The sequence below is a fragment of the Pelophylax lessonae genome (assembly GCF_965119305.1).
Source record: "Pelophylax lessonae genome assembly, chromosome: 9".
In the NCBI taxonomy this organism is placed as follows: Eukaryota; Metazoa; Chordata; class Amphibia; order Anura; family Ranidae; genus Pelophylax; species Pelophylax lessonae.
The window spans coordinates 228,080,692-228,104,338 of NC_138776.1; the positions used below are offsets into that span (position 1 = coordinate 228,080,692).

Sequence of the window (23,647 nt, forward strand, 5' to 3'; positions counted from 1 at the left end):
GAGGGTCAAGTGAAACAAAAGGCAATAACTGTGGGGGATGGGTTGATGGAGAAAAAGTAGGTACATTTGTTAGGGGTTGGTAGGATAGGCTTCTCTGAAGAGGAGGGTTTTCAGAGATCGCCTAAAAGCTAATAGAGTGGGGGATAATCGGACAGATAAGGGTAAGGAGTTCCATAGGATTGGAGAGGCTCTGGAAAAGTCCTGGAGGCGAGCATGGGAGGAGGTGATGAGTGAGCTAGAGAGCAGGAGGTTTTGAGAAGAACGAAGAGAGCGATTAGGTTGGTATTTTGAGATGAGGCTGGTGATGTAGCTGGGGGCTAGGCTGTGGATTGCTTTGTAAGATGTTGTAAGTATTTTGAATTTAATTCGTTGGGTGAGCGGAAGCCAGTGGAGGGCTTGACAGAGAGGAGCGGCGGACACTGAGCGATTGGTGAGGTGGATGAGTCTGGCGGCAGCATTCATGATGGATTGAAGGGGGGATAGCCTGTGTAGAGGTAAGCCAATGAGAAGGGAATTGCAGTAGTCGAGGCGCGAGATGACCAGGGAGTGAACTAGGAGTTTTGTTGTGTCTTTGGTTAGAAAGGGGCGTATTTTGGAGATGTTGCGGAGGCTGAGGCGGCAAGATTTGGACAGCAATTGGATGTGGGGTTTGAAGGAGAGTTCAGAGTCCAGGACAACACCTAAGACCTTGGCATGTGGGGATGGGCTGATGGTAATGCCATTGATATTGATGGAGAAATCAGGGGAAGGGGCACGCGGTGGAGGAAAAATTATAAGCTCTGTTTTGGATGGATTTAGTTTGAGGAAGTGGCGAGACATCCAGACCGATATATCTGATAGTAAATTAGTGATGCGTGAGGAGACTGAGGGAGAGAGCTGAGGAGTGGATAGGTAGATTTGGGTATCGTCAGCGTAGAGGTGGTATTGGAAGCCGTGGGAGGCTATCAACTGACCTAGAGAGGAGGTGTAGATTGAAAATAGGAGGGGTCCAAGAACAGAGCCTTGCGGGACTCCAACAGAGAAGGGAAGAGGAGAGGAGGAAGTAGAATTGTAGGTAACGCTGAAGGTGCGGTTAGATAAGTAAGAAGATAACCAGTGAAGAGTACAGTCACGGAGACCAAAGGCATGGAGTTTTTTGAGGAGGAGGGGATGGTCAACCGTATCAAAGGCAGCAGAAAGGTCCAGAAGTAGGAGTACAGAATAGTGTCCATTGGTTTTGGCCGTTAGCAGATCGTTTGTCAGCTTTAGGAGTGCAGTTTCAGTGGAGTGTTGAGGCCGAAATCCAGACTGAAGAGGATCAAGGAGGCTATTCTCGGCAAGGTGGTCGCACAGTCGGTTGTAGACTAGACGTTCGAGGAGTTTGGATGAAAAGGGGAGCAAGGAAATAGGGCGAAGGTTGTTCAGATCGGTTGGGTCCAGTGAGGGCTTTTTAAGTATGGGGCTGACTAGTGCATGTTTTAGAGAGTTGGGGAAGATGCCAGAAGAGAGGGAGAGATTGAAGATGTGGGTTAGAGAGTGTAGAATAGGGCCAGAAGGTGAACGTAGCATTTGCGAGGGAACAGGATCCAGAGGGCAGGTTGTTAAGTGGACGTTAGCAAGTAGTTTAGCAACCTCGTCTGTAGTGGCGGGGTTGAATGAGGGAAGTAATGATCGCACTTGTGGGCGTGAAGCATAAGGCATGGAGGAAGGTATCTGAACAGCAACAATCTCCTTACGAATTGTGTCAATCTTCTGTTTGAAGTGGTTGGCAATCTCCTGGGCAGTGAGTGAGTCAGTGGGAGGGGGTAGTGGAGGACAGAGTAGAGAGTTAAAGGTAGCGAAGAGTTGCCGGGGGCGTGATGACAGGCTGTTAATGAGAGTGATAAAATAGGTCTGTTTGGCAGTGTGGAGACTGGAATTGTATTTTTGGAGGGCAGATTTATATTGGTTGAAATCCTTCTGAGACCGAGTCTTACGCCATAGGCGCTCAAGAGCACGGCTATGCTTTTTCAGACTTCTAGTGTTATCGGTTTGCCAAGGTTGAAGGGGTCGGGGCCTGATTCGGTGTGTGGTGAGGGGGGCCAATGTGTCCAGGGAGGCTAAGAGTGAAGTGTTGTAGACAGAAGTGGCTAGGTTGGTGCAGGACAGGGGTGCAATATTGTCATAGAGGTGGCCGGTAGCAGAGTAGAGAAGAGAAGGGTTGAGATGGCGTAGGTTTCTGCGGGTAACTGTACGGTAGCTGGAGGGAGAGGAGGTGGAGTAGAGGGAGAGAGTGAAACTAATAAGGTAGTGATCAGAGAGAGGGAAAGGATTGTTGGAAAGGTTGTGCGGGGTGCATAGTTGGGAGAAAACAAGGTCAAGGATATTGCCTTCAGAGTGAGTAGAAGCGTGTATCCATTGCTTCAGGTCAAAGGAGGAGGTTAGATTGAGAAGTTTGGAAGTGGTAGGAGTGTTAGTATTAACAGGGATGTTGAAGTCGCCGAGAATGATTGTGGGGATTTCAGAAGAGAGAAAGTAGGGTAGCCAGGCGGAGAAGTCATCAAGAAAGGTTGATACTGGTCCAGGGGGGCGGTAGATCACAGCTATCCTTAGAGAGACAGGGGAGAAAAGACGAATGCAGTGTACCTCAAATGAGGAGAGTGACAGAGAGGGAGGCGGCTGAAGTACCTGAAAGGAGCTATGTGGGGTTAGAAGGATCCCGACACCCTCTCCCTTGCGTCCGTTGGGTCTAGGGGAGTGAGTCCATAGAAGACCACCTTGGGATAGGGCAGCAGAAGACACAGTGTTGGATTCGTGCAGCCAGGTTTCGGTGATGGCGAGTAGATTAAATGAGTTAGCGATGAAAAGGTCATGGAGAGAGATGAGTTTATTACAGACAGAGCGGGCGTTCCAAAGGGCGCAAGAGAAAGGGAGTCCGGTTTTGGGAAGAAGAGAGATTGGAACTAGATTGTGCTGACTGCGACTGCAGCCAGAGGGTGTAGGGTACGTGGTGTATTGAGCATGGGTAGATGGAGGCCCAGGGTTTGGGGATATGTCTCCAGAGGCCAGGAGAAGCAGAAAGGTGAGGGTGGTAATATGAGAGTGTGATTTATATGAGGGGACATGCCCCAGTTTCCTGGAGGATTTGTGTGCATGTGGATTTAGAAGTAGCAGGAGATGGTGAGTGCAGTAATAAATTAAATAATTATTACTCCAATCCTATTGTGTAACAGTAAAATATGATAGGGAATTTGATGAGTCTGTGCTTTGTGTGTGTGGTCTTGATAAAAAGCCAAATAAATGTGGTACACTGTATAAATAACAGTCTTCATGCCGAGGGGAAAAAGCTGTACATTATTTGAATGGAAAACCATATGAAGCTCCTCAGAGTGGAATATTTCCCTGCTAGGAGACCTGTAAAATCACTACTAATGTCCATACTCCAAGTTTAATGTTAACGCGTTGCCTGGCAGAGCACATCACAAGATGCTGACTATTTCTTTTATTAGTAAGAAACTTTTATTCCACCCCCTTCTCTAATTTAATTACAATGTGTTACTCAAGCCTGACTTTAGCTGACTTCAGGGCTAGACGCCAATACTGCCATTGTACAATTCAAAGAGACTTCCTACTGGACAAGAATATAAGCGTTAGTGGAGCTTGGCCATAAAGCCAGGAAAAGTCTGGCCCCTGTAACAATGGGGAACTAAATCAAAGATTTCAGAAGATAGGCTTTTCTGTATAATAAAGGTAACAGCAGGTATTTTGTGATGGCTGCTCCTAGGCAGGAACAATTCTCCTAGACAAGATGTGTGGGAACATCTGTACCAGGGAAACAGATAGCAATAAAAACTACACAGGTTCTATCCTACCCCTACTGTTTTTTTTTTTTACTGATGTCTGTGTCCCTCTTGGAGATCTATCCTCACTTTCTTTCATGTTGACATATTGGGGTTTATTTACCAAAGGCAAATATACTTTATGGAAAGGGAAGTTGCACTTTGCAAGGGAATTTTCCCCAGAGCTTAAGTGAATGAGAGGAATTGGTCGCACTCCAAGTTGCATACAGATTCGGTTTATTGGACGAACATCACAAGTGTTACAACAGTGTACAGGTAGACGCGTTTTAATGATAATAATGGTAATGAATAAGCATACCTGTTAGTGTGTGAAACGCATCTACCTGTACACTGTTGTAACACTTGGGACGTTCGTCCAATAAACTGAATCTGGATGCAACTTGGAGTGCGGCCAATTCTTTATCATTGTATGTGGAGGCGAGCCAAGGCGGGAATCATTAGGCTTCCTCTTTCTCACCTGGAGCAGCAAGTCTTTCTTTTATTGAATGAGATGAAGCACTGATGACATCCATCATCCAAACATGTGCAAACAAAAATGCTGTTTTTTTTTTTTCTTATTTTCCTTGCATGTGATCGGTTATTCTTTGAAAAAAAAAAAAAATGGCACCACATTTATTAAAGTGGTTCTAAAGCCAAAACTTTTTACCTTATTGCATTCCCTGCATTAAGGTAAAAAAAATGGTAAGGTAGCTATATCGCCCCCTCATGCCCCCTGAGTCCTCACTCAAACCAGCGCTGTTCTCTTCTGTAGCAGCTCTGTATACTCTTCCCACTCTCATAGGATTTGGTGAGGCAGTGGGAGCCATTGGCTTTCACTGCTGTCATTCAAATGCTATAATGAGGGAGCAGGGGTGGGGCCGAGCTGCTGTGTGTGTCTATGTATGCAGCCAGAACAGCTTGGGAATGAGTCTGCACGAATGCCCACATAGCAAGTGACTTGATATGGGGGCACTCAGAAGGGTGGAGAAGCTAAGAGTGCCTGAGAAGAGGAGATTCTGTATCTGTCCTAGACCTCTCTCAATAATATCTATCTATCTATCTATCTATCTATCTATCTATCTATCTATCTATCTATCACAGAACCGCAACCTACACTGTACTTGTGGACTTTCATCAGTATACGGCTTCCTTCCTCGTCGTGAACATAGATATCAGATTTTCCAGCCATCCCCATACAAAGCTAGCCGACAACTTAGCTTGTACTGGAATCTTCTGTTTATTGAACAGGCACAAAAGATGTATATACAGCATGGACCTACCCCTCCTGATCAGATTACCACACTCAGGTCAGGGGTTGTCTGATTATATTATCATATGTAGATGAAATTGTATACAGAAATAGAATTGACCTGAGCTAATTATCTAGTCATCTGGACAGAAACAATATGTGAGTTCATTAACATTTAACAATGGGACAGACAGGCTTAACATAATCCACATCACATCCCAATACACAAACAATAGGGAGAGCCTGTCTCTGCCATTGAAGTACAATATACATTAGCATAAGTGTAAATACAAACCCAATTTAAAGCAATCCAAGCCATATTCTCAGTGTCCATTAAGTATCTGTCTTTCACTTCCAGTGACGATGAGTACCGTCACATCTATCTATCTGTCGGGACTATTGGGTGTAATTAACTAATAGAATAAAAATGATTTTAAAAGCCATGTATATACCATATTATGCATATAAGATTCTGAACAGGACAGGATCCATTTTGTTAGGAGTTCATGGGAAGTTCATGTTCTTTTACAAGATGCCTTTTTAGTCTTAAGTTCTACAGAAAATCCTTGTAAGTCTGCAGTCATAAATAAGACCCCTTTACACATCTCATCAGATAAGAATCAATTGGCGAGACATCGTACTAGTCACTCAGGGCTAGTCTGGCCTGTTATCTTATCTGTATATAACAATGGACAATACCCCACTATATTCTAGCAGACATTTAAAGATGAACCATATAAGTTTTTATAGAAAACATCATCATATGTAAGATGTATATTAACGATAGTACATTGTATTCTTATTAATATAGAAGTGTGAACTTGATACTTATATAATATTAGATATATAATATATATATATATATATACATAAGTATACTTTTCTATGATGTGTAAGGACTTGTGCGTCTTAAAAACGTATTACTTCATTTCAAGGCATGTGGTAGGAGTGTTTATATAAGAATTACTTTGGACTGATCAAGGTGTTGTAAATCCTAAAGGCCAGACATCTTAATTGACAGTGTAAGACACAGACAAGTGATTTAATGGGCTCTCACTAGTCAACAGGTCATCAAGGTCACTTTTAATAGTAGGCCATTGTATGTTATGACGTATGTTAAAACAAAATTTAATAAGTAATGCAACACTGCCCCTAGTGGATGTTTAATTTTAATTTCCAATAATTGATTATAGTAATTAGATGCTTTTAGTGACGTGGAGATTATATGGTAATGAGATCCCCGCCCATACTCCAGGGGGGGTTTAAAAATCCTAGTCTGCTAAGAGAGGGGGAGAGCTGAGGACTGAAAAGATCGTGAGGGAGTTCTGAAACTCATGGGTGACCATTGATCCTATAACCAAGACAACGTGACTTCTCAGACAATAGAATTTGGCTGGTAAAGTATGTTCCTATTCTTCATATAGATATTTGATCTGCCTTATTTAGATGCACTTAACTGACCCATCACCTAATCTGTAGCATCAAGATTTGAAGTTAAATCATTCTAACTGCAGTATGATTGGTTTAATTCTTTTATCTTGGGATTTAAGCTGATTCTGGCTTTTAGTAAAAGGGTTCAGTTGTGATGTATTCTTTATGGTAGGTTAAGAAAATAGAAACATATTTTATCAATACAATCTGGACTTTTTAAGGCATGGTCCAACAATGTTGATCCATGCAACTGTATTTAAAACATAGAAATTGAATATCTGTTGGATGAGAGAAGTCACATGTCAAACCTGTCATATTGGTTGCCATCTTTTATGTAGACTGTCACTTATATTTAAAAGTCTTTGGTTATGATCATTTTATTATTCTGAGATAATATTCTTTGATTTTATTCTCATATTACCTTTGTGATATATTATTGCATTTTATTGAAACTTTGTGTTAATCACCAATTATATTTTTGACATTTATTTTGCACTGAAGTATTTAATAAATATATATATTTTTGCACAGAATTGTATCCTCTATCTTCAGTTTAGTGTCACTTAAAACGATCTTGCATTTTTATGATTTATAGAAATAAGTTGAGATTCTCCTAACTTACAGATCTTTGCTTATTTGTATAAATAGACACTGTTATATCAGAGCAGTATAAACATTCTGACATAATTGGAGGCCCTAGTGAGATAACAAATTGTTTTAATTATATTAAATACAAAATCTAATGAACGGTACGATACTGCCCTCTGGAGGCGAAATACCAGGTACAGTCTTGAGATAATTTGAGATATTCCAATATAAAAAATATTATATTGTGTTAAATAATATAATTATTGAAATGGCATTACTTACCAAGATGAATAATGGAAATACAGGTGGACATTTATGTATGTACTGGTAGTCTGGACAAAGTTTTATGTTGTGTTTTATGATTAATCTTACATATAGAGGTATCATCCTTAATTTTATTAGACCAAGTATGGGGTTAATTATAAAAAGGGGTGTGTCTCTGACCTCACTAGTTTAGGTATAGAATATCCCGACCAATTGGGATAATGTTTCATCCCTCTGGGTTTTACTTATGGTAATTTTTATAGCTCTTTGTTCTTACCATATAAAAGACCAACCCAGATGAGGGACACACTTTACACTACTGACAACACACCTCACACTTACACCACACACGCTATTACATTTTTCAATAGACTCATCCAGACATACTTCCTGGTCCATCATTCATCTGAAACTTGAAGGGAATCCACCATCTTAAGAAAGGCATCCATCTTAGGACTCTGGTAACACCATCTTAAGTGTGGTAAATATGCCTTGCTATATTATTTGATTTTATTCAACAATTGTTTATTCCTTCCTTATATGTTTTATATTGCATATTTAAGGGTAATGAGATTACAATCCCAGCCGTATAAACCATGGTAGATTTTTCTCTAAAAAGCTGATTTTTGTTTTTATACATTTTTATTAATATCAGATTAAGTGCATTATTTGCAATTTTAAGTCTTCCGTTTTGCATGGCTTATTCTCATTCCTTCTGCAGTGGAATGACTCTGGGCCCTGTGATTCGCAGACCATTGTAGTCTGTTTATATAGAACATTAATTTATGGCTTATACTATACCTGGGAAGAAATGGTAATCTTGCTTTTACTTTAGTTTTGCTTTCTCTTTGTTTTACTTTCATTTTGTTTCAGTTTCACTTTCATTATTGAGCTAAACATCACATTGCATTGATTGTTTGAAGTTAGTATTTTTTCTGTAGAGTTATCTTTTTGTGTCACTTCTTGTTTGATCATATATTGTGTTTGCATGTCTTGAGAATAAATATTTTTATATATATTCCACACTGTAGACTGTACTCACTAAGATTGGTATATGCTTTTAAAAAGAAATTAATCAATTAAAAAGAATTCACGACATTGATTTATGGTAATAGGTGAAGACTCTCCTTTTTCACAGATCTTTGCTTATTAACCATAAATAAATACACTGCTATATTCAGAGCAGTATAAATATTCTGACATAAGTATGAGCGCGAGATATTTATTATTACATATATTCTTACATATCTATCTATCTATCTATCTATCTATCTATCTATCTATCTATCTATCTATCTATCTATCTATCTATCTATCTATCTATCTATCTATCTATCTATCTATCTATCTATCTATCTATCTATCTATCTATCTATCTATCTATCCTTCCTTAACTATCTATATTATCTATATAATGCTCTTATTTATTAGTTCACTTGCAACCTCCCCATCAATATTTATAATGTGCCAGTCCCCTTTAAAATATCTACACCTGGAGAAAAGAGAATTGTTTGAGCATTCCATTTCTGCCTTGTTACATGTTGCTTCAAGCATAGACCTCTTTTTGTTCTCTGAAGGACTGGTAGTGACAAAATATTTAGGAGAGTGGAGAAAAAGAGGGTGGGGTAACTATCTGTCATCAGTTGTATGAAGGCCACACTCCAGGCAGAGGACAACAGCCATGCAACAGCACCATCCTTTAAAAGGCCAGCAGCTAGTGCTTTCTGCAAGATGGGTCCAAGTGAGCAGTATTAAGATATAGCACCCTCCTAGAAAGGTTGTTATTTAGGTTAGGTGAATCTAGTTCTGTAATCAGTTAAGCAGTTTGTGATTGCTTTGGGCAGGCTTTGATAGTTTCCCTTTTTTCTGGGGGCCTCCAGAATATAGTGGATTGAGAGAGTCAAATAAGCATTTGGCTCTTCAAATAAGAGTCAAATAAGCAACCTGGATATTTATGTGGTTCCAGCCAATCCCTGGGGGAGGGTTCCCAGTAGTTGGCTGGAGGAGTACATAAATAGTAGTTCCCAGCCTGAAGAGCCGATGCCCTTCTATGCAGCCCAGCTGAGAATTCTGCTTGTGCTCATCAAGGTCCCAGATGTGCCAAACCTGGGGGGACTGTTCTGTGAAAATACCCTAAGCTGAGAGAGCAGTTTTCCTGAGGATCCGGTCTGGAAGATTCACAGTAACATAATAGTTAAGGTTGAATAAAGACAAAAGTCCATCCAGTACAACCTTTGTAGTTGTGTGTGTCAGTGATGATAATCATTTCCCATATCCCTGTATATGGTTTTCCCTGAGATGCACGTCCAAGAATCTTTTAAAAGTATCAATACTCCCCGCTGATACCACCAATTGTGGAAGAGAGTTCCAAATTCCTATTGCCCTGACAGTGAAAAACCCCCTAAGGTTAAACTGCTTCTCCTCCAATCTCATTGAATGTCCCCTCTCAAGCATCTCTTCTACAGGGAAAATAAATGTAGTGCTTGTAGTGGCTCCTTGTAATTGAGGCCCTCCAATCCCCTAATTAGTTTTGTTGCCATTCTTTGGACTCTCTCCAGCTCCAGCACAAACCTTCTGAGTATTGGTGACAAGAACTGGACAGAATACTCTAGATGTGTCCTTACAGGACTCAAAATGGCGCCACATCAGGTCTTCAGCAGCAGAACCCGAGGGGAGCTGATAAACAGGCCTCAGTGGGTAAATAGAACAAGCCCCACAAGCCCTCCCCTAAAGAAACATTAATCAATTAAAAATCACCTTGATTAGCAGGCAGAGCTGTGGACAAGGGGTTGGAGTTTCTCCCCAGATCACCAGGGCAGAGCTGGAGGGGACTGAGATGTCACAGGATGCCATTATGAACCAGGGAGATATGTTCCCAGCAGAAGCTGAAGATGGGGGAGAGGATGATGAGAAACCCACCCTGGCTGATATACTTCCTTTGGTTAAAAAGGGGACCTGAAAAAGCTATTTGGAGGATTAAAGGAGGCAATAGCCCTGGTCAGACAGAATTTGCAGAATGTCAGGGAGAGAATAATAGCAGCAGAAGGCAGGATCAGTGACATTGAAGACCAATTGCCTCCCCTTGTAAGATTTCTCTGGGTGAAGATGCCTTTTTTCCAGTCATTTTGAACCACCTTCAACCACCATCCCTATCCCTTTCCACAATATCTTAAGACACTTCATATGTTTCAGGAGGCTGCGGGGCCAGTCACTCAGTACTGCTGAGCTTTGCGCAGGCGCAGTGGGGAACCGGCTGAAAGACTTCAACAATTCACAGCCAGCGTCCATGATCCAAGATAGCAACATCAGGGGTTCGAACCCCGGCAAAGAACCGGCACCAGTGAACACAGTGTTAGGACTTGTGGTTGGTAAGTACCTGTTTGTTAAACGTCAGCAGTTACAGAATTCAGAAGTGCTGACTTTTCATTTTTTAAACCGGGAGTGAAGCTCCTTTTTAAATGTTACTGAGATGATACACTTGAGCTTCTAGTGTAGCAAAACTAGAATAAAAAATTGGATAAATGGGGATGCGACAGGGAGTGGAAGTGCATCTGAGGTTAGAGTTTTTTTACATTTTTTTTTAAAAGGATGCAGTGAAGTGCTGCAAAAAAAGGCAGGTAATCTGGCACTAGTCTCCGCCCTACGCGTTTCTTCACTACAACGTCATCTGGAGAGGCTGCTTCAGATGATGTCGTATTGACGAAACGCATATGACGGAGATTAGCATCATAGCGTCACTTCCGGTTACTGTGGTTCTCAGCCGTGGAACACGGAAGCGCCACGCTAACACCAATCGCTGGTACTGCAAATAACTGTGGCCGCCAGCGACCTGTCCTAGTGAACAGGGACAGCGGCTGCACCTAGCCACTCACAGCCACAGAAGGTATCTGAAGATTCCAATGACAGCTGATCACGTGATGTAAACAGAGGTGTTAATCCCCTTTTTTTTCTCCTCATGCGGATAGCGTGAGGAGAAAAAAAAAAGCCAATCACCAGCTTTGGTCAGAGGGACATCGGTCCCAAACAGAAAGAGACACTGCCGCTCCATCTGTGCCCACCAGTGCCACCTACCAGTAACCACCAGTGACAACTACCAGTGCCCACCACTGCCACCTACCAGTGTCCACCAATGCCACATATCAATGCCCACCAGTGCCACATATCAATGCCCACCAGTGCCACCAAGAGTGCTGCCAATCAGTGCCTCATCATCAGTGTTACCTAACAGTGTCACCTACCAGTGCCCATCAGTGCCTACCAGTGCCACCTAATAGTGACACCTATTAGTGCCCTTCAGTGCCACCTAACAGTGCCCTTCAGTACCGCCCATCAGTGCCACCCATCAGTGCCACCTATTAGTGCCACCTATTTGTGCCCTTCAGTGCCACCTATTCGTGCCCTTCAGTGCCACATATCAGTGCCCTTTAGTGCTGCCCATCAGTGCCCATTGGTGCCTCCCATCAGTGCCACCTATCAGTGCCACCTATCAATGCCCACCAGTGCTGCCTTATCAGTGCCCTTCAGTGCCGTCTTATCAGTGCCTATCAGTGCAACCTATCAGTACCCATAAGTGCAGCCTATCCATGCCTATCAGAGCCCATTAGTGCCACCTCATCTGCGCACAACAATGAAGGAGAAAAATTACCTGTTTGCAAAATTTTATAACAAACTATAAAAACTGTTTGTTTTTTCAAAATTTTCGGTCTTTTTTTTTTTTTTTAGCAAAAAATAAAAATCCCGGTAGTGACTAAATATTGTCGTTCAAAGTGCGACAGCGCTGAAAGTTGAAAATTGGCCTGGGCAGGAAGGGCAAGTGGCAAGTGGTTAAGTCAATAAAAAATCAAACAGGACGAACGGTGTTGCAGCATGTCTAGATTTAAGCTGGCCCACACACTGTTAGACGTTTTTTTCCAAATGCTGGAGAATGACAATAAGCAGAATTTTTGTATCACAAGTAAAGTTTTACCTACCATGCAAATGTATCACCCTCTAACTAGTGTGCTTGATTAGTGTACATGGTTGTTGGTGTAGATAAATTGGCTTGGGCCGAGAGCCAGGCCTGGGCAGAATATGGGTCAGGGATGAGTGACTCAGGGAGGCAGGATGACTGATCAAGTAGCAACTCTGGTAACTCCCCCTGCTCTCTGGAACCTTGGAGAAGTTTCGGGAAGTGGAGGAGGGTGTATATGAGGGGTTGCTTGGAGTATTGATGAGGGCCCCAGCCAATCCCCAGCAGGTGGGCTGGCAGGGGGCAAGCACCTCTTACTCTGGGGTCCTGCCAACAAGGGGCAGTCAGGTGGAAGATGGAGAAGGAGTTCATAGAAGGCTGTCGGTGTATAAGAGGGGCTGCTTGGAGTTTTGATGAGGGCCCCAGCAAATCCCCAGCAGGTGGGCTGGCAAAGGGTGGGCACCCCTTAAATATTCTAGGGTCTTGCCAGCAAGGGGCAGTCAGGTGGAAGATGGAGAAGGAGTTCTGAGGAGGTTGTCGGTGGCCCTTGAGCGTGCCCCCTAGTCTGGAGGGTGGGGTAAGACCTCGGGGCTGGGGCACAGGTGCTGGAGGGATCCTCTACAACACACATAGGAATCCTTGGAGCAAGTGTGAGGACAGCGGGAGAGAGTCGGCAAATCCAGGAGTTCTCCAGGAGAAGTCAGCCGGGTGGGCTGGTGAGTGTGCAGTCTGGGAGGACTGTGGGAAGTAGTGAGGAGGGCTAGTGAGAGAGGCAGCTGCCGCCTGAAGAGATGGTGCTGGGATCAGTAGCCACAAGGATGAAGCTGGACACTGGAATTTTTCTCAAAACCCTAAAGGGGCCCGTGGTCCCTGCCTGTAAAGGACTTTAGCTTTGATCTGGCTGAGTGCTTTGCCAGATTCCCTGAAAGTGTCCCAGCTGAGTCTGTTTTCTGCAGGCAAGTGAGTGCTGAAGGAAGAGGAGTGAATATAGCTGCATATAGGAAGAGTTGTCCCCTGAAGTTGTCTAAAGTCTAGTGGGCAATCCCCATAGGCATGTGCACAGGGGGTGCCAGGTGTGTCTGGGCACAGGCTAATCCCCCATGCACATTAGCATTATCGCTCTGTGTGTCGGCAGGAAGATGGAAAAGATTTCCCTGTTACTGGCTCTGCCATAAGAGACGTGTTTCTGCACTTCTTTTTCAATGCGTCAATAGGGAGATCAATGTACTGGGGTGTTTGAGTTTTAGGGTGCACACTAGTGATCGACCGATATCATTTTTTCATTACTGTTACCAATATTTTGGTCATCGCATATCGGTATTGGCCGATATGGGCCGATATTTTCGTACATATAAAAAATGTTTTTGTTTTTTTTACTTGACAGGTACTCAGTGGGACGGGAGACCCGGGACCGAGCCGCGGAAGGCGGCAGGAGGGGGGGATGTCTCCTCCCACTCCTTGTAATGACAGCCGAGCCGCTTCTCAGCCGCATCAGTTGTCATTACAAGATAGCCAACCGTCGGCTGCAGGCATCACTCCGGTACAGCACTTTCCCGAAATATTGGTAATATCGGTAACCTCCAGGGCCGAATCTGATATATCGGGGAAAGTGCATATCGGCCCCTGATATAGTGGCTTTGCCGATAATCGATCGATCCCATGTGCACACCCTAATTCTATAGGCTGCACACACCTATGGGCATCCCATACTCTCCCAAGTTTTATCCCCTCAATAAAATACATAAACAAAGTGCTGGACTGTTTCCTGAATCAAGTGTACAAGAACAAACACAGAGCACCGCTCTAAGTGCAGTAAGCAAATTAAAAAACTGACAACTTACAGAGATCTGTAGATTAATACGCCTGTCAGACCCTCCAGGGGGTCAGGGGGATCACTGCACAACACAGAAACGTCTGATCGGATCAGCTCAGGTATGGAGGATGGCCAGATGGTGTACAATGTGCAGGGACGCTCTGTCTTCTCGTGGCTATGTGGTGCCGAACACCGGCATCGGCGGTGGGGGTTGACATCAGCATGGGGGGGCGGAATAACAGGGCTTAGCTTATGCGTTTCAGAGCCGCCCACGGCTCCTTTGTGAAAGTTTCTGTGTTGCCTCTTCATCCATGTGCAGCGATCCTCCTGACCATCTGGAGGGTCTGACAAGTGCCTTTTTAACTACTGATCTATGTAAGTTGCCAATTGTCTTAAATAAAACTGTTACTTTGCTTACTTTACTTTAGCCCCGTACACACGCACAGATTGTTGGCCAACTGATCGGTCAACTTTTGTCCAGTGTTGTTTGTTGGTTGAAATGTGCTCTAGACTTGCACTGGACTTTTGTTGGCCAACAAAAACCAACTTCAGAAGTGATGTCATGTTCTGGTTGACTTTCAGTGTGTTTTTTCTTCTCTGAGCATGCCCAATCTTGCTCATCTGATTTTTGTCTGCCGAAATCTGTACTGATTGAGGAACAATCGGCCGTTCTTTGTTGGCCAACAAAAATTTTATAGCATGCACACCAGATTTTTTTCGGCCGAAAATTCGCAGTTGGTTGTCGGAAGCATCATACTAACAAGCCTACAATTGGCAGATCGGACGTTGGCCAACAATTTACGGCCAACAATCTGTGCGTGTGTACGGGGCTTTAGAGTGGTGCTCTGTGTATATATTCTTGTACAATGCAGAGATTCCTTCACATCTCTAGAGGACAGCCTTCCAAGTGCTAGCCATTGCCCTGTCTAACTGCCTTTCTTCTGGTGTGAGACTCTACCATGTCTGGCTTTTGGATCTCACGTTTTAGCCACTGCTTGCGCCATTTTACTATTTGTATTTCTTGACTCAAGTGTGCCTGTGGAAATTCGGTGTGCCTGGATTTGCAGGTTCGGTGTGCCTGGCTTTGCAAGTTGGGGGGGATCCCATTTGACCAGCGGCTCCTACGTGGGGTGAGCTACACAAAACATATTTGATATACACATACAGAATGCAAGAAGTAAATAGTAAAAGCAACATCTAAACTATCCACATGCTTATCAACATTGCCGAATGCATCCATTTTACTATGGAGGAATCTGGGATATCATGAGGTTATGACGCTGTCACCTGGGTTTCAGCATCGAATATTAGAATATTGTTTGCAGGCCTATCTCACTCCGTAATAGAGTCCATAGATTCTGATATGAGTCAACTCAGCTATTGGTGATGGCCCACGTGGTGAACATAGAAGTTTTCTGAAACTTCTCATTACACATTTAAAACAGACTTACAACATTTTTTTCACAAAAGTTTTTTTTTCACTTTATTGATGTGTTTTGTATTATATTACTATTAGCGTGGCAGAATTTAGTTTATTTTGTTGATTGCACTGTGTGTCTGACTGTTTCTGCCAGCAGCTCTTTTGCACATGCCAGCACGTTTTCTTTTACCTGTGATAATTATCTGTGGTGATCGCTGCTGGGCGCACTTTGGAAAGCCAAAACTGCCAAGCCAAAGTAATATGTGGATCAGTGCTGTATTTTGGCCTAGGCCAACAAGGCCCAGGCCTAGGGCGGCACTTTGCAGGGGGGCAGCAAAAAAGCCACCCCCCTCCACCTGAGACTCTATTGGCCACTGGTTGCTAGAGCCGCCTCTCTCACCCCCCTCTCTCTCTCACCCACCCCCTCTCTCTCTCTTTCACATCCCTCTCTCTCTCATCCCACCTCTCCCTCTCTCTCTCATCCCCCCTCTCTCATCCCTCCTCTCTCATCCCCCCTCTCTCATCCCCCCTCTCTCATCCCTCCTCTCTCTCATCCCTTCTCTCTCTCATCCCCCCTCTCTCATCCCTCCTCTCTCTCATCCCTTCTCTCTCTCATCCCCCCTCTCTCATCCCTCCTCTCTCTCATCCCCCCTCTCTCTCATCCCCCTCTTTCTTGTCCTCCTCTCTCACACTCTCTCTCTCTCACTCTCTCTCTCTCTCTCTCATCCTCCCTCTCTCTCACTCTCTCTCTCTCACCCCCCCATCTCTTTCATCCCCCCTCTCTCACCCACCCCCTCATGCTGGGACTTGTAATCCTTCAATTTTGGAGGGATTCACATCTGTTAAAAAAGGAGTGGGGCAAATTTACATAGAGGGGGGGGGGGCAAATTTAGTCTTGCCTAGGGCAGCACAAAACCAAAATACACCACTGATGTGGATATTAGGGTAAAAAGGCCTGGTCCCTCCTTTTCCATTGCAGTGCCCTGTTGTGGTGTACTCTGTATCAGTTCAGGCCTAGAAAAAAACAAAAATTAATTTTACCTGTATTCCGAAGGATATTCTATATGTTTCTCAGAACCATCTGATGTTTGATGGGGTACATATTCTCCAGTCTGGGTTGTATCATCATATTCATTTCTTCTGTTTGTGAGCTGATCCCGTTCTTCTTCTGGTTTATATTCATGTATATGTGTGCTGGTCTTTCCCAGCCCATCTGAAATAAATTCATATGGCCTCACTGTACATATAGGGGGTTGCATGTCTGTTGGAGCACCAATATTCTTGTTGTCACTGGCCACCTGGATTTGTCCTCCAGAGAAATCATAGTGCTCAGCTGCACTTAGGTTGTTGTGTTCCACAGAAACAATGCTTTCCTTATCTTTATGGGGAATAGTTTTATACATTTTATTCTCTGTCGCTGGTTTGTCAGTTATTTGGGTAACTGGAGAAATATCAGGCTTTTCAACCTGTTCAAGCATTTCCAAACTGCTTTGCTCCGTGTTTTGGTTCATAACCATGGTTTCACTCCGTGGGACCTACATGATAAAAATGGACATTTATTTACTAAAAAAAAAAAAAAACAATTTACTTATTGACAATAATACATTTCTATATATTTACTAAACCTTAAGCTGGCCACTGCACTCTGTACACTAACTAGGCTGTATGGTATGTGGCATACTCCTGACCCCCACACTCTTCTGGACTCTGCATTATATTCTCCTGATGCCTGCACTCTTTACACTAGGCTGTACAGTATACTGCATGCCCCTGACCACTACACTTTGGTTGCTGAGCTCTGTAGTATATTCTTCTGATGCCTCTACTCTGTACAACAGGCTGTATGATGCATACACCTGACCACCACACTCTGCTAAGCTCTGCAACATATTCCTCTGATGCCTGCACTCCTTGTGCTAGGCTGCATGTTGCATACTTCTAACCACCACACTCTGTTTGCTAAACTCTGCATTGCATTCCTTTGATGCCTGCACTCTTTCCACTGATCCTGGGGCCCTTTAATCTCATTGCGGGGACCTTTATTACGGTCCCGCAGCAGGACTCTTTCACAAGTTCTGCAGAGCACAGTCAGTCACAGAGCACAGTCAGTCACAATCAGTCGCAGAGCACGGTCAGTTGCAGTCAGTCCCAGAGCACGGTCAGTCGCAGAGCACGGCCAGTCACAGCCAGTTGCAGAGCGCAGTCAGTCGCAGAGCACAGTCAGTCACAGAGCACAGTCAGTCCCAGAGCACAGTCAGTTGCAGTCAGTCGCAGAGCACAGTCAGTCACAGAGCATAGTCAGTTGCAGAGCACGGGCAGTCGCAGTCAGTCATAGAGCACAGTCAGTTGCAGAGCACGGTCAGTCGCAGAGCATGGTCAGTCACAGTCAGTTGCAGAGCACAGTCAGTCGCAGAGCACAAGCAGTCGCAGAGCACAGTTAGTCGCAGTCAGTTGCAGAGCAGTCAGTCAGTTGCAGAGCACAGTCTGCCGCAGGTCAAAGTCAGTCGCAGAGCATGGTCAGTCGCAGAGCACGGTCAGTTGCTAAGCATGGTCAGTCGCTAAGCACGGTCAGTCACAGGTCACGGTCAGTTGCAGAGCACGGTCAGTAGCTGAGCACGGTCAATCACTGGGCACGTTCAGTCGCAGGTCACAGTCAGTCGCAGGTCACTGTCAGTCGCAAGTCACAGTCAGTCGCATTTTCACAGGAAGAGCTGTGAAAATGTTGAATAGACTCCCTCATGAACTAGTACTCAGTAGATTGTTTTAAGAAAGAGCTGGATACATTTCCAAAGGAACTAAATATACTGTAACTGAATAATAAATTTGAAGGTAGGAAATAACACCAGAGACAGTTGATCCGCGGAATACCCAATTACCTCCTGGGGGATCAGTAAGGAATTTCCCCCCACACAGTTGGAACAAATTGGACCATGTTTCAAAAGGGTTTTCTTCCTTCCTCTGGATAAACTGTGGGTATAGGATCGTGTACATGGTGGTTTTCTATTTATTTATGTTTACTATTGGTTGAACTAGATGTACTTGTGTCTATTTTTCAGTCTTAAGGCTCGTACACACTTGATGAAAATCGGACGAAATATCCTCCGATTTTTCTCTCTCCTGCTCAGCAGTCATAACTGTTTTTAGTTGACAGTGCATAATGTTCACAAAATTTCTCCTCCGATTTTTTTTTTGGGGACATTTGTTCCTAGACTTCCGGGTCGTCAGCAACTTCAGATCATGCGTGGTCTTTCGTATCCGATTTTTTGCGGACGTACTGCATACACATTAAACGAAAATTGGTCGTCTGGGGACGGATGATTAAAATTTTGGTGTTTGTCCCTCTGTTTTTTTTTTTTTTCATTCATTGAAAATGTCGGCATTGGCTGCTGAAATTTGTGTACACACTAGCCGAAAATCTTACGATTTTACCTCGGACAGGAATTTTCGGCAGATTTTCTACTAGTGTGTACCCCACTTTAGGCTGGGTTAAATCATGCTGCGGCCGTAGCTCACAGCAGGGGGTCCAGTGTATCCCTGTTCACCAAATACAGGTGCGAATCTGGTCCAAATTTCTGCCTGAATTCGCACCTGATTTGGAGCCAAAGGCGCACAGGCCCCTTACCAAATGTGGACCACAGCCGCCAAGGAGATGTGTGACCCGGCTCCATTGAGAGATGGTCGCACTCTCCTGTCATGTGAATTGGATGCGGAAACCCGCATGCAATTCGCATATGTGTGAACCTGGCCTCACTAACAACTTAACAATGTAACAGCAGGAGGGCTTACCTACCACTATCCAGAAAGGCTTCCATTATTTAATAGGATTTTTGACTGGTAGGACCTGCGGGTCCTGTCCAGTTCTTTCTACCAATGATACCCAAGAGTCTTCTGTATGGATACTGGTCTGTCGCTACTTGCAAGTTTTTAAAGTTTGTTATGTCTAGCTTGTTCTAGCCATACATGTTTGTGTAACCAATATATAATTTTTTGTTATGTAATAAATTTGATTTTACACGTATAATTGTGCATCTTTGTTCAGTGTTTGAGTGGCATGTAAAATCCCATACCATTGGGGGTACTTTCTTTGTATCACATTATTTAATAGGAAGACATTTTAATGAGGAAAATAAAGTGGAATGGCAAGTACATTTTAAAGATAAAAACTTTTAGTCCTGGTATGCAGTGGTGTATTTAGGTTTTGTGCTGCCCTAGGCCTGACTAAACTTGTGCAGCCCCTAATTTAAATATGACCCACCTCTTCATGTAAAGGCCACACCCCTTCCTGTTTATGACATGCCCTGTCATCTGTAAACCACAGACCACAACCAGTCTTCAGTGCCCATCAGTCCAGCCTCATCAGTGCCGCCTTATCAGTGCCCATCAGTGCAGCCTCATTACTGCCCATCAGTGCAGCTTATCAGTGCCACCTCATCAGTGGCCATCAGTGAAGCCTAATAATGCCCATTAGTACCAGCAGGTAGCAGTGTGACTGCTTTATGGGGGTGCCCCATAGGACTGGCACTATACTAAAAGTGTAGTGCAAGCCGGTGGGGACCCTTTTCATGCGGGAGCCAGGAGGAGGCTGTTTTCTTTCCATGTGGGGTGCAGCTTTTTTGCTGCCCCCCTGCAAAGTGCTGCCCTAGGCCTGGGCCTTGTTGGCCTAGGCCAAGATACAGCACTGCTGGTATGTATTTAATAAAGTATTTATTTATTTTATTTAGGTGTATACATTTTTAACTTGACATATCTTTTCTTAGGCTCCTTTCACACGGCCGCTCCGTGTGAAAGGTCCGCTGCGGGACTTTTTTTTTTTTTTTACCACGGAGCGGATGACATTTCTGTCATCCGCTCCGTGTGCCCGCATATCATCCCATCCGTTTGCGGATGATATGCGGACATAATGTATGTCTATGGCACTGCGGGTGTCAGCGGATGACACCGCTGACACCCGATTTTCCTTCCTTTCCGTGTTTTACACGGAAGAAAAAATGGGTTCTGTTCCATTTGTAAAAACGGAACAGAACTGAATGGAGGAAAATCGGGTGTCAGCGGGTGGTATTCCGCTGACACCCGCAGTGCCATTCACTTACATTATGTCCGCAAATCATCCGCAAACGGATTGGATGATTTGCGGACACACGGAGCGGCCGTGTGAAAGGAGCCTTACTATATGTATGCAGTCCTTTTTTTTTTTTGATTATTTTTGTGGAAAAACAGTCATTTGTGGTAAGAGGGGTTGAATTGCTATGTAACTCAAGCCAATGCCCATCACAGGAGAATGTGGAGGATACATTCCCTTACAAGGTAATGGAGCCGAAGTGAAATTTAGATAATTATCTTACTACATGAGTGCTGAAGAATTTCTCATTCTCATACATTACTGAGGAGGCAGCAGAACCAGTTTGCAGTCTGCACTGTCTCCAAGCACAGATAATATAGTTAACAATCGACTTGTTTTGACTGATACTGTAGCTATGATGTATAAAAATTTAGAGGATGTTGACTCATACATTTTGTTAAACCCAGAATAAAGAATAAAAAAAGTGAGAGAGAAAGAAAAAAAAATACATATTGGTAATTCCATCACCTCTAGTGCAACAGTTTTCTTCATTTGCAAAACTGCGCTCTAAATGGCAATAGACCAAATTAGGTTAGTGTTGAAGTAATCAATGGGAGGTGCCATTGTGTCATAATCATTAGTTACCAGGCTATTGTGTCATAATCATTAGTTACCAGGCCATTGTGTCATAATCATTAGTTACCAGGCCATTGTATAATAATTACTCATTTAGAAGCAGGGCTTTTTTTCAGCGGGAACGCAGTTCCGGCACCTCCAGTCTGAATGTATGCAATGGCAAAGGGGTGCTGGGGTCAGTGGGGTGAGCTGAATGGCCTATTGATGCTGGCTGCCGGGGGATCTATTGTTGCTGGGGCGAATCTATTGTTGCTGGATGGCATTTTGTTGTGGGGGGGTACTGTTACAGTGGGGGGTTTATTGCTGCTTTGGGAAGTATTGTTGCTGGAGGGGCTATTGTTGCAGTGGAGGATTTATTGGTGAGGGGGGCTATTGTTGTTGGGGGTCTATTGTTGCTGATTGCAAGGGATTTATTTTACTGTTTTTTCTGTTGTTGCAGTGGAAGATTTATTGTTGCTGGGGGATCTATTGTTGGGGGGGGGTGATCTATTGTTGCTGATTGCAGGGGATCTATTTTACTGTTTTTTTCTACTGTTGCACGGAAAGATTTATTGTTGCTGGGGGGATCTATTGTTGGAGTGGGGGTCTATTGTTTCTGATTCCAGGGGATCTATTTTACTGCTTTTTTAGTTATCATTAACAAATTCTATACAAATTACCTAGAGCCACAACATGATACTTGGTTCTGTATTCTCTAAAAGGGGGGGCACTGAGAGGTAGGTAGAGGGTGGAACCAAAGGACAGCGCTCGGAGATGGGTAGGGGGCGGAGTCAAGGGGTTACTCAGAAGAGGGGAGTACCTGCACCTATTCTCGGAGAAAAAAAGCCCTGTTTAGAAGCAATATTCCCCCAACACAATGCAGGCCCATTGATTTGGCCCCATTTTTACCACCAACGCAACTGTCCATCAAAAGCCTAACAAGGCAGCCAAAGGAGGTTGTATTCATGATGCAGCTTGCTGAGTTGGAACAGGTGACAGTGCCTATTAACTGAAGTCATTGGGACCATAGCACAAGTGTGAGCCAAATGCTTAGCTTGCTGTTGCAGCAAATTAGAAAATCACAGTTCAGCAAAAAAAAAAAAAGAGTTTTGCTGTTTTACTGCCTTATAAAATGTGATCAATGACAGAACCTACCCATGTGAACCCAGAACTCTGAGCATTATGAAGTCCTTGTGATATTGTATTTAATTTAGAATTTCTGGATTTTTCATCTCTGGATACCAGACTCATATTTCACAATGCATGCATTTGATGTTTTTTTTTAGCGTCTAGAAAAAGCTGCGTCCTAAATAAAATTTGCAATGACTAAAATGTGTAGGCTGCCATTGTTGACCTTGCCCTAAAAATGCTACCTGCCTGGCCATCATACTGGTTATTTTTAGTGCCTGACAGGTATGGGTTATTTTTAACCACTTAAGCCCCGGAAGATTTTACCCCCTTCCTAACCAGGGCCTATTTTGCGATTCGGCCCTGCGTAATTTTAACGGACAATTGCGCGGTCGTGCGACGCTGTACCCAAATGAAATTTGACGTCCTTTTTTTCCCACAAACAGAGCTTTCTTTTGGTGGTATTTGATCACCTGTGCATTTTTTTGATCATGCGCTATAAACAAAAAAAGAGCGACAATTTTGCAAAAATAACAATATTTTTCACATTTTTTTATATGAAATTCCCCCCCCAAAAAATGTAAAAATCAAAATTTTTTAACATTTTAGGCCAATTTGTTTTCTGCTACATATATTTGGTAAAAAAAAATTGCAAAAAGCGTATTTTGATTGGTTTGCGCAAAAGTTATTGCGTTTACTAACTAAGGGAAAGATTTTTGTCATTTTTATTGTTTTTTTTTTAACGGCGGCGATCTGCGATTTTTTTTTTGTGGGACTGCGACATTGCAGCGGACAGATCGGACCCTCGACTGACATTTTTGACACTTTTGGGGGTACCAGTGACATTACTACAGTAATCAGTGCTATACATATGCACTGTTACTGTAAAAATGACATTGGCAGGGAAGGGGTTAACTTTATTTGAGAAGGAGGGGTTAAGTGTGTCCCTAGGGGCGTGCTTCTGTGATTGGATGTGGCTTTTCATGTAACAGCAGAGATCAATGGTCCTACATAGCAGGACCGTATGATCTGTGCTGTTACACAGGGGAGAATGACAGGTGGCTTTGTTTACATTAGTCGCCTGCCTTTCTCCCGGTGTAACCGACGATCGCGAGTGACCGGCAGACATCAGGTCCGCCGGTCACTCGCGCGGGGGGGGGGGGGGGGTCCGTGAGCGGGAGCGCGCTCGCTCCCTAGAGCCTCACAGGCTAGCGACATAGCCCTACGTCACTTTGCCTGTGAGGGGCTGACAGCGTCGTTAGGCAGTCGGCAAGTGGTTAAGTAAACAGTCTGGATTTATCACAATATTGATGGCTAGCTAACCTCTTAACAATT

At 43.7% G+C, this 23,647-nt stretch overlaps 1 protein-coding gene across 1 annotated transcript in view; it reads right to left on the bottom strand.

Moving 5' to 3' along the window:
- The window catches only part of TNKS1BP1 (tankyrase 1 binding protein 1), a gene marked incomplete at its 5' end in the record, with an annotated part of 144,126 nt that overhangs the window by 68,734 nt on the left and 51,745 nt on the right, over window positions 1-23,647 (bottom strand). Inside the window, one exon of the mRNA XM_082267728.1 lies at window positions 16,552-17,045. Within this exon, the coding sequence (XP_082123854.1) occupies window positions 16,552-17,045 (494 nt within the window). The remainder of the gene's footprint in view (window positions 1-16,551; window positions 17,046-23,647) is intronic.